At 49.1% G+C, this 15,794-nt stretch overlaps 2 protein-coding genes across 6 annotated transcripts; one reads left to right on the plus strand and one right to left on the minus strand.

The window, feature by feature from the left end:
* Positions 1-2,184: 2,184 nt before the first annotated feature.
* Positions 2,185-4,499, minus strand: ankrd9 (ankyrin repeat domain 9). 4 transcript variants are annotated; one of them, XM_060051625.1, is made up of 3 exons: positions 4,368-4,499; positions 4,136-4,232; positions 2,185-3,397 (listed from the first exon to the last, which is right to left on the minus strand). In XM_060051625.1, the coding sequence occupies exon 3, from the start codon at positions 3,383-3,385 to the stop codon at positions 2,495-2,497; it is 891 nt and encodes a 296-aa protein (XP_059907608.1). In that variant the 5' UTR covers positions 3,386-3,397; positions 4,136-4,232; positions 4,368-4,499; the 3' UTR covers positions 2,185-2,494. The 4 variants fall into 4 exon arrangements, with proteins under 4 accessions (XP_059907608.1, XP_059907607.1, XP_059907611.1 ...); XM_060051624.1 differs by having other exon boundaries at positions 2,185-3,579; positions 3,644-4,232; XM_060051628.1 differs by having other exon boundaries at positions 4,349-4,480.
* Positions 4,500-5,265: 766 nt separating this feature from the next.
* rcor1 (REST corepressor 1) lies at positions 5,266-15,658 on the plus strand. 2 transcript variants are annotated; one of them, XM_060051544.1, is made up of 13 exons: positions 5,266-5,422; positions 5,511-5,570; positions 6,197-6,277; positions 7,277-7,329; positions 7,554-7,715; positions 8,637-8,809; positions 9,133-9,202; positions 9,488-9,541; positions 10,202-10,402; positions 10,838-10,915; positions 11,016-11,073; positions 13,428-13,684; positions 15,248-15,658. In XM_060051544.1, the coding sequence occupies exons 1-13, from the start codon at positions 5,266-5,268 to the stop codon at positions 15,275-15,277; spliced, it is 1,434 nt and encodes a 477-aa protein (XP_059907527.1). In that variant the 3' UTR covers positions 15,278-15,658. The 2 variants fall into 2 exon arrangements, with proteins under 2 accessions (XP_059907527.1, XP_059907528.1); XM_060051545.1 differs by having other exon boundaries at positions 8,637-8,752.
* The last annotated feature ends 136 nt before the right edge of the window (positions 15,659-15,794 follow it).

The raw sequence follows: 15,794 nt of genomic DNA on the forward strand, positions 1-15,794 counted from the left end.
CATCTTAACCTACCCTTAACCTACCCTTAACCTGGGGCTGTGGCATTTCATGTTTGGGATTAAGTAAGTACAATTTTATCCTAACCCTAACACCCAAAAACACTAAATCGTTATCCTATATCCTCAACCCACCACCCTTACCTTAACCCTTTACCCTTTACCCTGACTCTTAACACTAAATCTTACACCGAACCCTCAACCCATAACCCTAACACTCACTCTAAACCTTAACCATTAAGCCCTTACCCTTAACACTACCTCCTAACCCTAACCCTTAACACTAACCCCTAACCCTAACCCTTAACCTCAATGCTCTTAACCTTTGCTATAAGAGGTCCCAGCCGGCCAGTAGGACAAGATGTCACCTTGTGAAGACTAGCCTTCAGACTAGTAAACAACACTAACTAGAGGATTAGACTAAGATCCTCTTCCACTACTGCTGGTGGACGATGGCTGAGGTCTTGGTTTACCCACAGATGTTTTTAAATGCCTTTGTCAGAGGGGTTGTATCAGGCCCACCATGAAGCGGTTTTTAATGATGCATACAAACCATCTAAACCCAACAGGAATCCGGACGTGTTCATCCATCACTGCTTTATTTATCATGGTAGTGTTGGACATGTCAGTGGAGCTCTGGGTCTAATGTGTTCAGCGATGGTGAACACACGCGGCTCTGGGTTCAACGTGTGTCGCGCTGGTGAACACATGCTCCTGTACATAATAAATGTGTGTGACGGTGGTGCTTCAACAGGTTTGTGAATACACACTCAGAGCATCCTGTCTCTAGAGTAGCAGTATGGGGTTTAACTAGTGTTTAACTAGTGCAGCACTATGGGGTTCAACTAGTGTTTAACTAGTTAAACCCCATACTACTGCACTAGTGTTTTAACTATTGCAGAAGTATGGGGTTTAACTAGTGCAGCAGTATGGGGTTTAACTAGTGCAGCAGTATGGGGTTTAACTAGTCTAACTAGTGCAGAAGTATGGGGTTTAACTAGTGTTTAACTAGTGCAGTAGTATGGGGTTTAACTAGTGTTTAACTAGTGCAGCAGTATGGGGTTTAACTAGTGCAGCAGTATGGGGTTTAACTAGTCTTTAACTAGTGCAGCAGCATGGGGTTTAACTAGTGTGGAGTTTGAACGTGGATTTAACTAGTGGGGCAGTAAAACATTATTGGTTAGTTATGGTTAAGTGGTCTTTAGGACTAAGGTGGTTAGGGTTAGTAAGGATGAGGGTTAGTATGGATTAGATAAACTGTAAGTAGGATCATATTGGTGCAAGTAGGCTCAGAGGGGTGTGAGTAGGCTCAGTTTGGTGTGAGTAGGCTCAGATTGGTGTAAGTAGGCTCAGAGAGGTACGTAGGATCAGAGAGGTAAGTAGGCTCAGATTGGTGTAAGTAGGCTCAGAGAGGTACGTAGGATCAGAGAGGTAAGTAGGCTCAGAGAGGTGTCGGGACTGACACATCTTCAGATAACAAACTTTACTATGAAGAATAAACCTTCGATCACACAATCAGCTATGTGTTATACTGTCACTCAGTGTACTTTGACTAAGGTCAAAGTACAGAGTGACCAGAAGTACAGATATAAATTTCAACAATGTGTTGAAATTTATGAGACATGGGGCTATGCATTTATAATGTAGGTTTAGTCTAATGAAGTGATTTATATCACTAATGCAGACCGAGTCTATTGTAATGAAGTTTATTATAACACTAATGTAGTCTCTCTACTAATGAAGTGTATAACACATTAATGTCTAATGTAGGCTGAGTTTATGAAGTGTATTATAACACAAATGTAGTCTCTCTACTAATGAAGTGTATTATAACAGTAATGTAGGCTTAGTCTTTACTCATAAGGTGTATAATAACACTAATGTAGTCTCTACTAATGAAGTGTACAACACATTAATGTCTAATGTAGGCTGAGTTTATGAAGTGTATTATAACACAAATGTAGTCTCTACTAATTAAGTGTATTATAACACTAATGTAGGCTTAGTCTTTACTCATAAGGTGTATAATAACACTAATGTAGTCTCTACTAATGAAGTGCACAACACATTAATGTCTAATGTAGGCTGAGTCTATACTAATGAAGTGTATTATAACACTAATGTAGTCTGAGTGATGTTTACAACGCAGTCCCTGCTGATGTATAGAATCATGACAGCGGCCGCAGACCAGTTTAGTAACAAGAGTTTATTTACAACAAACAGCCTACCCCCCCGGGGGGGGAGGGGCTTGTGTGTGCCCTGCTCAAGAGCACCGGCGCCCAGTGAGGTAGTCGCACCACATCGCCTTCTAATGTACATTACCCCAACCAAAACCTTTCCCAAACAAAGTCCGTCCTCTTCTTTCTCCAGCTTTCTGCAGTCCGCACGCCCCCGAGGTACAGCGCTAATGTCGGCCTTCAACACACACACACACACACACACTCTATACCGTATATACATTATACATAGCTGCCAGGGTGTCGGTCGCACAGGCGTCTCAGAGAGGGAAGTCTATGGGCTTGAGAAAACCCGGCAGGCAGTCCAGCCTTTCGGCCGGCACGGAGCGGACCAGGGTCTGCATGGCCCTGACGAACAGGGAGGGGGGGGAGGCCGCCCCGGCCAGCCACCGGAAGGCCTCCGTCCCCACCAGGCGCCGCCACTGCTCCGGCTCCAGCTCGGCCAGCCGCTGGTGGAGGCCCTGGTGCGGCCGCGGGGTGAAGAGCAGCAGGTAGCCCAGGCACACCCGGCGGCCGCGGGCCTCCGCCGCCCCGCGGGCCGGCTCGCCGCCCATCCGGCGCAGCAGGGCGTCGAGGGGCGTGGCCCCGGCGCCGTCGCCCAGCCCCGGGCTGGCGCCGTGGCCCAGCAGCAGCAGCAGGCACTCGGGCCGCAGCAGGTCGCACGCCAGCCGCACCGCCGTCTTCCCGCCGTCGGCGTCGTGCGGGCAGCCGCCGCCGCGGCCGTCCAGGAAGCGGCGGCGGGCGCCCTCCGAGGGGAGGTCCTTCAGCGCCGTCAGCATCATCTTCAGGATGGCCACGCGGCCGTAGCGCACCGCCGCCGCCAGGTGCGGTGCCCCCGACGCCCCGCAGCAGCGGAAGCTCCCGCTGGGGGGCTCCAGGGCGGCGACGGAGAAGCCGGCCAGCAGGTGGCGCGCGTAGGCCTGGTGGTCGTGCACCAGGGCGTAGAGCAGCGCCTCGGCGGGGCTGAAGGCGCGCGCCTGGCCGTCCGCCTCCCAGTGGAACACCTCCATGCGGCGCATGTCCTCCAGCAGCCAGGGGGGCAGGCCGTCGCGCACCGCCTGGTAGAAGGCCAGCGACGTCCGCTGGCACCGCTTCTCCGACTTGTAGTCCGAGCGGCCCTCGCCGTGCTGCACCTCCACGTCCCACGGCATCCTCTCAGCGCTCTGCCCCCCCCGAGGGCGACCCCCAACACACAGTCAGGCACCGCTAGGGCGACCCCCAACACACAGTCAGGCACCGCTAGGGCGACCCCCAACACACAGTCAGGCACCGCTAGGGCGACCCCCAACACAGTCGGGCAACCCCCAAAAAAAACTGTCACGAACCACTAGGGCCACCCCCAACACTGTCAAGCACTGCTAGGGCACCCCCAAAAAACAGTCACGAACCACTAGGGCGACCCCAAACACAGTCAAGTACCGCTAGGGCACCGACTAGAATACACACTCAAAGTATCGCGAGTAAGAAGCACAATCCAAGTCTGGAGTTGGCTCCGTGCACGGGTCTGTCGTTGCACCGAAGAGGAGTCAGTCACGAGAGAAGGCAGCGGCGGTAAACAGTAGCGGGGCGGTAGTTCAGTCTCCTGCAGCGGTTTCTCCAAACCCCCCTGCGCCGAACACCACGCGCTTTAAATACCCCTTAGCCGGACCCCCCGCGTGCGTCACTAGTGCACCCCATTGGCCCGCGACTCCGTTCAGTGTGTGCTGAAATGTGACATCACCACCTGTTTACAGTAGATCGTCCTCTGGCCGTGCCCTTATTTGCAGAGCGAGGAGGTATCCCCCCTCGTGACCCACTTGTTGTGGCCGACGCGTTTCGAGTGTCGCTGCTGCATAGCGAACATCGCGGGGACTCAATGTTTGGCCCGGCCGCCGGCCGGGACGTGCGTCGGTCTGCGTTACCTCAGGAGCTCCGGGCGGCGTCTGTCCAGGGTCGCCTCGTTCTGTACACAAACACCCGTCGATGCGTCGATAGATCCACGCCTCAACACGACCTCAACTATTGAGGAAACCGATTGTTACGATCAATACACGATCAATAGGAATGTCGCGACAGCGGTGTCACACGCAAACGGGACAATAACAATAAAAGTGCGTGTAGTGGTGTGTGCGTACCAAGTTGGCAGTCATTTACCAGAATAGGGATGTTTTGAATGATGTTGGAATCCGCACTGAAAGTACGGACGTCTGAGGAGCTGACCCGGCCGAGGGAGACTGTGGAGGAGTTAAGATAATGATGATTATGATGATAATGAGGATGATGGTGATGATGAGGATGGCGCCACCTGGCGGACCATTGGTGGAGATGATGAGGATGGAGTCCTGATGAAGAGGAGTGAAGAGAACGATGAAGAACATCCGAAAGAGCTGTATTGCTATGTACGTTTGCACATCAAATGATTATTTTAGTTATTTTGGCGCAATAAAGAACATATTAGGATGATAATTGTGGAGCCCTGAAGAGGACTTTGTGAAGGAGATGAGGGTACAGTTGGTGGAGGAGTGTGTGAAGAAGCTAGTGGTGACAGCAGCAGCGCCATCTGGCCGACAGTTTGCGTTGACACAACCCGGAGTTCAACACGCTGAACCGAAAGACACGACCGCCTCCGCGTCCTCATCTCCACGGCTTCTGTTTCTGCTGCCAGGATGATCATCTTTGACGGAAATACACAACGTAGAACCAGCCGCCCATGTCGTTGTTGAGAGAGGGCGTTATTTAACTCTAAGAGGAGCACAGTAAACCTACTAGCTGATTACCTCAACTTTTATCGACCCCGTCCGAGTCTTAACTCGCATGGTCGCTCCGAAGCTGTGAACCAACACCGTTTCTCTGGGGTTCGGCGGTGCGTGGGGATGTCGGGATGTTTCTGAGTACGAGGCATTGACGGTGAGGTTCATGAGTCCATCATTAGCCCATTTGACGGATTACTTTGTCTGACCGCCCCGGCTAGCCTGCTAACTAGCCACAGAGCTAACTGCTAGCCTCGCTGCTAACACCTAGTTAGTATAGTTCAGTCTTTTCCACTGCAACTATGCCGGCGATGTTGGAGAAGAACGGCATCGAGATAACTGGAAAGAGACGGGGCAGGAACGCCGTAAACAACCCGAACAAAAGTTATCAGTCCAACGGAAACAGCGTCAACTCCTGGGAAGAGGGGAGTTCGGGCTCGAGCAGCGACGAGGAACACGGTGAGTGGTAGCCTCGGTCTCTCCCAACTACTTGGGCTCTTTCTAAATTGTTTAGTTTGGCACCAAACTGATTTCTGTTTGCGTCCAGGTGGCGGTGGGATGCGAGTTGGACCGCAGTACCAAGCCATGGTACCGGACTATGACCCAGGTAAACCTTTCTCACACGTCTTCAACCTGACCTGCTGAGTTGTCTTTTGAGGAATGGGTAGCCTCGAACATCCGGGTTGTGATAGCATCGAGTTGACTCATCTCTAACTTTGCTTTTCTTCATTTCGCTGATATAATCGTCCTTAATATAAACGTTATTAAACTTGTAAATAATATAACCAATTCTTAAGAAAAAAATAATAATTAATATTATTCTTAAATTTATTAGTTTTATCATCTATATAAAAAATATATATATATTTCTTTGACCTCTAGGCCACCTTAAATAGTCGGAAACTTGAAAATCACTGTATGTGTGTGTGGTATGTATTTATGTACCGTATGTATGTAAAAGCATCGTTAGGTCTGAGGAGGGCAGCCGGTTGAGCTGGTGTCCCAGATGTTATTGAGGTGGTGTTCCAGATGTTATTGAGCTGATGTTATTGAGCTGGTGTTCCAGATGTTATTGAGCTGGTGTCCCAGGTGTTATTGAGCTGATGTTCCTGATGTTATTGAGGTGGTGTTCCAGATGTTATTGAGCTGGTGTTCCAGATGTTATTGAGCTGGTGTCCCAGATGTTATTGAGCTGGTGTTCCAGATGTTATTGAGGTGGTGTTTTCGTTCCAGATGTGGCGAAGACGGCCCAGGAGCGAGAGAACCTGGGCATGCTAGTCTGGATCCCCAGCATCTCGCTGGCCGACACCAAATGTAAGACCAGCTCTGAGAACGGGATATTAGAGAGAGAGACCAGCTCTGAGAACGAGAGGGGAGAGAGAGAGAGAGAGAGAGACCAGCTCTGAGAACAGGAGGGAAGAGTGAGATCAGCTCTGAGAACAGGAGGGGAAGAGAGAGACCAGCTCTGAGAATGGGAGGGGAAGAGAGAGACCATCTCTGAGAACGGGAGAGGCGAGAGAGACCATCTCTGAGAATGAGAGGGGAGAGAGACCAGCTATGGGAATGAGAGGGGAGAGTGAGACCAGCTCTGAGAATGTGATGGGAAGAGAGACCAGCTCTGAGAATGTGAGTGGAAGAGAGAGCAGCTGTGAGAACGAGAGGCAAGAGAGACCAGCTCTGTGAAACTTGAGGGGAGCGAAAGACCAGCTCTGAGACTGTGATGGTGGGAGATAGAGACCATCTCTGTAGAACTTGAGGGAAGAGAGAAAGACCAGCTCTGATAATGTGAGGAAGAGAGAGACCTGGTCTGTGGAACGTGATGGGAGAGACTAGCTCTAAGAACGTGAGGGGAAGAGAGCGACCAGCTCTGAGAACGTGAGGGGAAGAGAGCGACCAGCTCTGAGAACGTGAGGGGAAGAGAGAGACCAGCTCTGAGAACGGTAGGGGAAGAGAGAGACCAGCTCTGAGAACGGGAGGGGAGAGACCAGCTCTGAGAATGTCAGGGGGAAAGAGAGAGACCAGCCCTGAGAACTTGAGGGGAGAGAGAGACTAGCTCTGTGGAACTTGCCTGGAAGAGAGACCAGCTCTGACAATGGGAGGGGAAGAGAGAGATACCAGCTCTGTGGAACATGATAGGAGAGAGACCAGCTCTTTGAAACTTGAAGGGAGAGACCAGCTCTGAGAATGAGAGGGGTGAGAGAGAGACCAGCTCTAGGGGATATGAGGGGAGAGAGAGACAGCTCTGGGGAAGGTGAAGGGAGAGACAGTGGTGCGGTATCACTGTGTGTGCTCACGCTGGTTCTCTCTCGCCAGTGGACGAATACATCGCCATCGCCAAGGAGAGACACGGCTACAACATGGAACAGGTGAGGTGGCCATGGATACACACACGCAGAGGAAGAGCGTTGTGGTCGGTGTCATCACGGCCATGTCCAGGCTCCAGCTGACCTGTGTGTGTGTGTGTGTGTGTGTGTGTGTGTGTGTGTGTGTGTGTGTGTGTGTGTGTGTGTGTGTGTGTGTGTGTGTGTGTGTGTGTGTGTGTGTGTGTGTGTGTGTGTGTGTGTGTGTGTGTGTGTGTGTGTGTGTCCAGGCGCTGGGGATGCTGTTCTGGCACAAGCACAACGTGGAGAAGTCTCTGGCCGACCTGCCCAACTTCACCCCCTTCCCCGACGAGTGGACGGTGGAGGACAAGGTCCTGTTTGAGCAGGCCTTCAGCTTCCATGGCAAGAGCTTCCACCGCATCCAGCAGATGGTGGGCTCCCTCTACTCTATACAACTCTATTACTACAGCACTACATCCACGCTCCCTCTACTCAATACAACTATATTACTACAGCACTACATCCATGCTCCCTCTACTCGATACAACTATATACTACAGCACTACATCAATGCTCCCTCTACTTGATACAACTATAGAACTATAGAGCTACATCCCTGCTCCCTCTACTTGATACAACTATAGAACTATAGAGCTACATCCATGCTCCCTCTACTTGATACAACTATAGAACTATAGAGCTATATCCATGCCTCTACTTTACACAACTATAGAACTGCATCCATGCTCCCTCTACTTTACACAACTATAGAACTATAGAGCTACATCCCTGCTCCCTCTACTTGATACAACTATAGAACTGCATCCATGCTCCCTCTACTCTATACATTTTTAGTACCATCATTGTGTGACCTTGATGAGTGTTTTTATGAGCAAATGTAAGTGAAATTCCCCACACAACTTAGCGATATGCTACAGGTGTCCGGGAAGCCTTAGCCTTACTCTGACCTTAAATAAATCGCTGCTCAGACGGGAGCTATAACTATACATCGAGCAGATGGTGAAGATCTCTACTATATAATTACAATTGGGGCATTTAGCAGACGCTTTTATCCAGAGCGACTTGCATCGTTTAATACCCACGTTGACCCACCGACGGCAGAGTCAACCGTGCAAGGCGACAGCCAGCTCGTCAGGAGCAGTTAGGGTTAAGTGTCTCGCTCAGGGACACATCAACACTCTACTTTATAAAACTATATAATTATACATCAGCTGTGTGTGTGTGTGTGTGTGTGTGTGTGTGTGTGTGTGTGTGTGTGTGTGTGTGTGTGTGTGTGTGTGTGTGTGTGTGTGTGTGTGTGTGTGTGTGTGTGTGTGTGTGTGTGTGTGTAGCTGCCAGATAAGTCAATGGCCAGCCTGGTCAGGTTCTACTACTCTTGGAAGAAGAGCCGCAGTAAGACAAGCCTGATGGACCGCCACGCCCGCAAGCACAGGAGAGAGAGAGACAGGTACGCTCTAGTAACCATGGTTACCGCCACGCCCGCAAGCAGAAGAGAGAGAGACAGGTACTACACTCTAGTAACCATGGTTACAACTACATTCTGGTAACCATGGTTACAACTACACTGTAGTAACCATGGTTACATCTACACTCTGGTACCCATGGTTACAACTGCACTCTGGTAACCATGGTGACCATCATGCTCTGGTAACTAGTAAAGTTACTAATACCTGTGTGTGTGTGTGTGTGTGTGTGTGTGTGTGTGTGTGTGTGTGTGTGTGTGTGTGTGTGTGTGTGTGTGTGTGTGTGTGTGTGTGTGTGTGTGTGTGTGTGTGTGTGTGTGTGTGTGTGTGTGTGTGTGTGTGTGTGTGTGTGTGTGTGTGTCAGTGAGGATGAGGTGGAGGAGGGGAACGTGAACGCTCCAAGTGACACAGAATTCCAAGACCCGACCAAGGAGGTAACCTCTACCTGTTCGTCCATTTGTCTGTCTCTCTGTTTACCTGTCTACCTGACTCTTTACCTGGCTGCCGGTTTGTCTATTTGTCTGTCCGTCTGTTTACCTGTCTCCCTGTTGGTCCATTTGTCTGTCACTCTGTTCACCTGTCTGTCAGTTTCTGTTTGCCAACTGGTTTGTTTATCAGTTGGTAAAAAGACTAGTTTGCTGGTTAACTAGGTAAACCCTGGCTAGCAGCAGGTCATTAGCTGGTCAGCAGCTCTAACCTGTTTCTGTTCTGTCGGTCAGGTGGGGTCGGCGGTGCCTGAGAGCTCCCAGGTGGCTCCGTCCAGCGAGCAGAAGGTGAATATTTAACAATTATTTGCCGAAGGCAAAGTGAATAGTTTATTTTTTGTATCAGCGGTTTATTCGTTTATATAAGCGTGTTGAGACGACCGTCACGCGATGAAAACAAGTTTGAGATCTCAATCATGGGATATTGTCCAATATCCCGAGATAGCAAACCAATCAAATTGCACCAACTTACGAGGTTCACGTGTAACATATACCAAATATCTATATCTCTATCGATATGTCTCTATCTTTATCTTTTTAGATAGAGGTATAAAATGTGATCAGAGCAATGGCCTCAGTTGTACAGGTCCGTAGGCGTAGCCAATAGAAAACTGGAACACCATTTATCCTAATCTGAATCTGAATGACTTTTATTACATTTTATAGTACAAGTACACGGGTGCAATTCTTAGGCTTGGTTCCTCAACAGACATACACCTCAACATAGCAGCAACAATACAATAAAGTAATACGATTGTTAAAATAAAAACATGTAAAAATAAGTAGCAGAAGGGGTAGTGTTACCAGCCACGGTTGAATCTAGTGCAAAAAAAACATTTCAGCTGGCGATAGCAACCGTATTTTATTTTACCGTTGCGATCCCCCTGTTTCCCCCTTTGATTGATCGAAGTCTAAATAACGTGATCCCCCCCCCCCCCGTGTCTCCAGCCGGCCCCCGTGGATAAGCCCGTCCACGTGAAGAGGGAGGGGCCCGGCCTCTCCGGGAAGACCCTGCAGAGGACCAAGAAGAAGCCGCCCAAAGGCATGCACCTGACGCAGGGCGACGTGGCGGCCCTGTCCTGCAGCGCCCCCGCTGCCAAGGGGGTGATACGGCAGCTGGACTCGGAGCTGGTCACCATCAAGCGACAAGTACGATAAAACGCCGCCTCCAGTGGTCCATCGTTGATTTTTTTCCTGTAATGGATTTCTCTGTATAAATGTGTTTATAATAAGACCAACATTTATGTCTTTTTTTTATATTTTTTCTGATGGATTTCTTTGTCAATTATTTATTTATATTTAATGATGTATTTGTTTTTATGTTTAGCCAGTGCTCTTGTATCACTAATGGACATGTTAGAGTTGGACGGTTATTTTAATGTGAAATAATAAAAATGCAGTACTGGTTACAGTAAACGGCACAACGCTAGAACCGTTCGGAAGCTGTTACCGTACATAATACAAATAAACCGTGGGGTCAAGTGACCCCCAGACTCAGCCGATCGCCTGATCATATGTCTGGATGGACCCCTGAATAAACAGTCGACCTGACGTCATGACTGCCTGGTCTCTCGTCCCTTTCAGATCCAGACCATCAAACAGGCCAACGGCACGTTGAAGGACAAGCTGACCTCGGGGGTGGAGCAGTACAGAATCCCTGAGGTACCCCCTTCACCCTCACTCTCACCTTTGACCTGTGACCCTTGACCTCTGGTCTGTGGGGGTTTGGAGAACACTGCTGAAGAACGTTTTTTTCTTCCAGGTGAACCAGAAGTTCAACACCCGCTGGACCACAGAGGAGCAGCTCCTTGCTGTCCAAGGTAGGCCCCGCCTCCGGCGCTCTGACCAGGCTGGTTCTGACCACAGGATGCTTGAGTCCTTAGCGTGCTCTAGGGCTGGGCCATTAATCGAATTTTGATCGCGCTTTCGATTTTAGCGTCAAACTATCACAAAATTAACATAATAATACAGGTTTTCAAATTTTCTTTTTTATAATCTTTTTTTTATTTTTATGTTTTATAGAAAGGGCATAACAGCTGGATAAATATCTGTATATCAGTTTAGATTGGATCATTTTCTTTTTCACCATTTTGTGTATTTTTTTAAGGCGAAATTTCAAAGTTCTCAGTTGCAAAAAAAATAATCGGAGAGACATGCTGAACAAATACAACATGTTTTCAAACTCAAAAATAATCGTTTGAATAATCGTGGTTTCAATATTGACCAAAATAATCGTGATTTATGATTTTTCCCATAATCAAGCAGCCCTAGCGTGCTCTACAAACCCGCTGGTTAGTAGTAGCTAAGTGATAAGGCCCTACAGTCCTACAGGGTTGGAACGACCTCCTTGAAATGTCGCTCAACAGCTTCTGCAAAAGACTCAAGACTCAAACCTGTTCAGACCAGTTCACCTAGACTCTGCATGGCCTCCCCCTCCCACTCTTCCTACTTATTGTATGTTGAACATCCTGGCTCTTAATGTACGCACTTATTGTATGTCGTTTTTAGTTACATTACTTAGCTAGGATAAGATGGAACCATCTTTGTTGTACACAGGGAATGGGTAACCTTCCGTCCAATTTCAAATCTACCCTTCATCTCTAAAATCCTTGAAAAAACAGTTGCCTCCCAACTCCATTCTCACCTATCCCACAATAACCTATATGATCAGTTCCAGTCCGGTTTCCGCCCACTCCATAGCACTGAAACAGTCAGTGCAGACAGTCAGACTCCTCCCCATCCACATCCTCCTCGACCTGAGTGCAGCCTTTGACACACTCTGTCACACCACCCTCCTCAACAGGCTAGCTTCCATTGCCATCCCCCACACTCAGTTAGACTGGTTCAAATCATACCTATCAGGCCGCACTCAGTTTACTAAACGGAAGTCCTTTAAATCTATCCCCTCCTCCGTCACTTCAGGTGTGCCTCAGGGTTCTGTCCTGGGGCCCCTCCTGTTCATCAACTACCTTCTTCCCCTCTGCAATATCTTCCGCAAATTGAACATTCACTTCCACTGTTATGCTAACGACACCCAGCTCTACCTCACCGCTAAGCCCTCGTCCATTCTTCCGCCCACCTCCCTCACTAATTGCATCTCTGAAATAAAAAACTGGTTAACTCTCAACTTCCTCAAATTAAATAGTAACAAAACGGAGGTTCTACTCATTGGTACAAAATGAAAAAAAAAACAGCTTTTCACTCACCATCGATAACTCCACCGTTTCACCCACAAAGGTTAAGAGTCTGGGTGTCATCCTAGACAGTACACTATCCTTTCGATCCCACATCAATAACATCCCCCGGTCTGCCTACTTCCACCTACGATACGTCAATCGCCTCCGCCTTTCCCTGACCCCCACACTGCCGCCATCCTTGTCCACAGCCTCGTCGCCTCCCGTATAGATTACTGCAACTCTCTCCTTCTCGGCCTCCCTCACATATCCCTACATAAACTCCAACTGGTCCAGAATTCAGCTGCGCGCTTTATAACATGAACCCCATCCACCCACCACACCACCCCTGTCCTCCAGCAGCTCCACTGGCTCCCGGTTCAGTTCCGTATCAAATTCAAAGTCCTCCTGTTTACATTTAAGGCCGTCCACAACCTCGCACCCCCATATCGGTCCGACCTCGTCCACGTACCCACTCCCTCCCGCTCCCTCTGATCCTCTTCCTCCGTACACCCGTCTGTCCCCTCTGCCCGTCTCACCACCACGGGGCCCAGAGCATTCAGCCGCTCTGCTCTCCGTCTCTGGAAGTCATTACCACCCGAACTCAGAAACATTGATTCATTCCCCCTTTACAAATCACAACTCAAAACACATCTGTTCAGACCTGCCTATACCACCTGATGCCCGATACTATGTCTGTTGTTATAATTATTTATTTATCTTTCTTAATTTAGATTCTTTCTAATTACTTTTGTGTACCTCTATTCTTAAGTGCCGAGAAAGGCGCCTTCAAATAAAATAATAATAATAATTATTATTATAACGTAACAATTGTCAGTGCTTGGCACTTGGTTCTATGAACATCCTTACTGTACCGACAGAGATATATTGTTTCACCTTCTTCTGACAAATGTACTTATTGTAAGTCGCTTTGGATAAAAGCGTCTGCTAAATGCCCTGAGCGTTCATGCAGTAGCTCACCCGTCCGCCCTGTCCTTCAGCCATCAGGAAGTACGGCCGGGACTTCCAGGCCATCTCGGACGTGATCGGGAACAAGTCGGTGGTGCAGGTGAAGAACTTCTTCGTCAACTACCGGCGCCGCTTCAACCTGGACGAGGTGCTGCAGGAGTGGCAGGCGGAGCACGGCATGGAGGGGGAGAGGAGAGGAGGCGCAGGGGAGGAGGAGAAGATGGAGGTGTCTCCGTCTGCTGAGGAGGGAGGGGTCACGACCCCGGCCACGCCCGAGGAGCCGAAGGAGGTGGGGGACAATGTCACGATGACCTGCGCTGTGTTCCAATATCCATGCTATCAGTACTCACTATACTTAGGTTGAGTACGTAGGGCGTTCCAATTAAGATCGGGCGAAAATAAGTGTACTAAAAGGACCCGGATGATGTAGTCAAAACGGTCAAACCTCGGAGTGTGGATCGATGCACACTTTTCGTACTCAACGGCAGCCATCTTAGCTAGGTAGCGGGAAGAGGCGTAGCCAGGCTGAGCCAACTTCGGCGCATTTTCCACATAGCCTGCATTAACTTAGTCATTTTGTATATTTTTTTCTTTTATAGCTACTATGCGTAAAGAGTTCAGCGTTCAAAGCGGGATAATTATTTCGGGGGAGGAGCCACGGCAGCAGTCGCGATCGTAACTTCCGGTTAGTGCACCACGGAGTATTCGATTTGGAACGACACTGACATCTGATAGCCAGTAGGGGGCGATAATGTTATTTAGGGCAACACGCCGGAAGAACATTCATTCGCCGATTAACATCTTTTCTATTTATTTACATTTTTCTTTTCTAAATCCTTTCTAAAAGGTCAAACGTTTTCTTGTGGACGTTGGCATAAACGCAGGGAACCTACTTCACGCAGGGAACCTACGTCACCACTGTCACCTCCCGGCAGCCGCTCGTGCAGACGTTTAGATGTAGTTAAATCCATCCCCTCCTCCGTCACTTCAGGTGTGCCTCAGGGCTCTGTCCTGGGGCCCCTCCGGTTCATCATCTACCTTCTTCCCCTCGGCAATATCTTCCGCAAATTTAACATTCACTTCCACTGTTCTGCTAACAACACCCAGCTCTACCTCACCGCTAAGCCCTCGTCCATTCTTCCGCCCACCTCCCTCACTAATTGCATCTCTGAAATAAAAAACCGGTTCACTCTCAACTTCCTCAAATTCAATAATAGCAAAACCGAGGTTCTACTCATTGGTACAAAATCAACCTTATCAAAAAACAAACAGCTTTTCACACACCATCGATAACTCGTTTCACCCTCCTCCAAGGTTAAAAGTCTGGGTGTCATCCTAGACAGTACACTAACATTTCGATCCCACATCAATACCATCCCCCGGTCTGCCTACTTCCACCTACGAAACATCAATCGCCTCCGCCCTTCCATGACCCCCCAAACTAGGGTTCGACCGATACAGATTTTTTAGGGCCGATACAGATTTTTTTTCATCAGCCTTAGCCGATGACCGATACGCCGATACCGATTTTTCTTGAGCCGATATTTGGAGCCAATACTACCTTGGAAATCCAAAGTTCTCGCAAGAGCACAATTTGAATCCGCTCAGCGAGTCACTCTGGGAACGAGCGATATACTCGTGTATATTCTGGGCCTCCCCCTGGCCCAGAACATTAACCAATCACATCGATGTATCAGTTATAGGCGGGCCAAAAGCGTTCATTAACCAGGGGCTTTGGGGTGTGGATCCGTTCACCACTGTCACCTCCCGGTCACTAGGCGGCGCTGTTGCGGCCGCCGCCCGGAGCAGACGTTTAGACGCAGTTCTTCATGTTGCCCCGTTTGTCTTCCAGGAGGAGCCCGCGACGCCCCAGACCTCCTGAAAAACACACACGCATACACATACACACATACACACACACACACACACACCGATATAACGAGGATACCATGGCAACTGATGGCTGGGAGCTGGCAGCAGGAAGTGAAGAAGAACGCCTTGGATTCCAGCCCTCGGTCACTGGTCCCAGTAGGAGCTGGTGGGAGGTCACTGGTTTTTAAAACTGTTCAGGGTTTATGGAGCTGTCTCCACTTTAAAACTCTTGTCGTGTAGATTGGAGGTATGCTGTAAGTAATGATTATTCCTGTTAAACGCTCTATGGGAACAATCGATAGGCTTTGACCCTTTTAAGGCTCTTTTAAATCATGAACTCACGATTATTCTTTCTTTTTGTCTCTTCCTACATAAACTGTTATTATTCTGACTCTGCGTGTCTGCTTTGTCCGGAGCGTCTGGTGAATTACGGAGCCTGATGCCCATCAGACCGTAATCTTGGGACCGGTGATCCCCGGAGTCTGATCCCGGGGAAGTCCTGGGCTTCAGGACGCAGGGTGACGGGA

Source organism: Gadus macrocephalus, chromosome 5, assembly GCF_031168955.1.
Source record: "Gadus macrocephalus chromosome 5, ASM3116895v1".
Classification (NCBI taxonomy): Eukaryota; Metazoa; Chordata; class Actinopteri; order Gadiformes; family Gadidae; genus Gadus; species Gadus macrocephalus.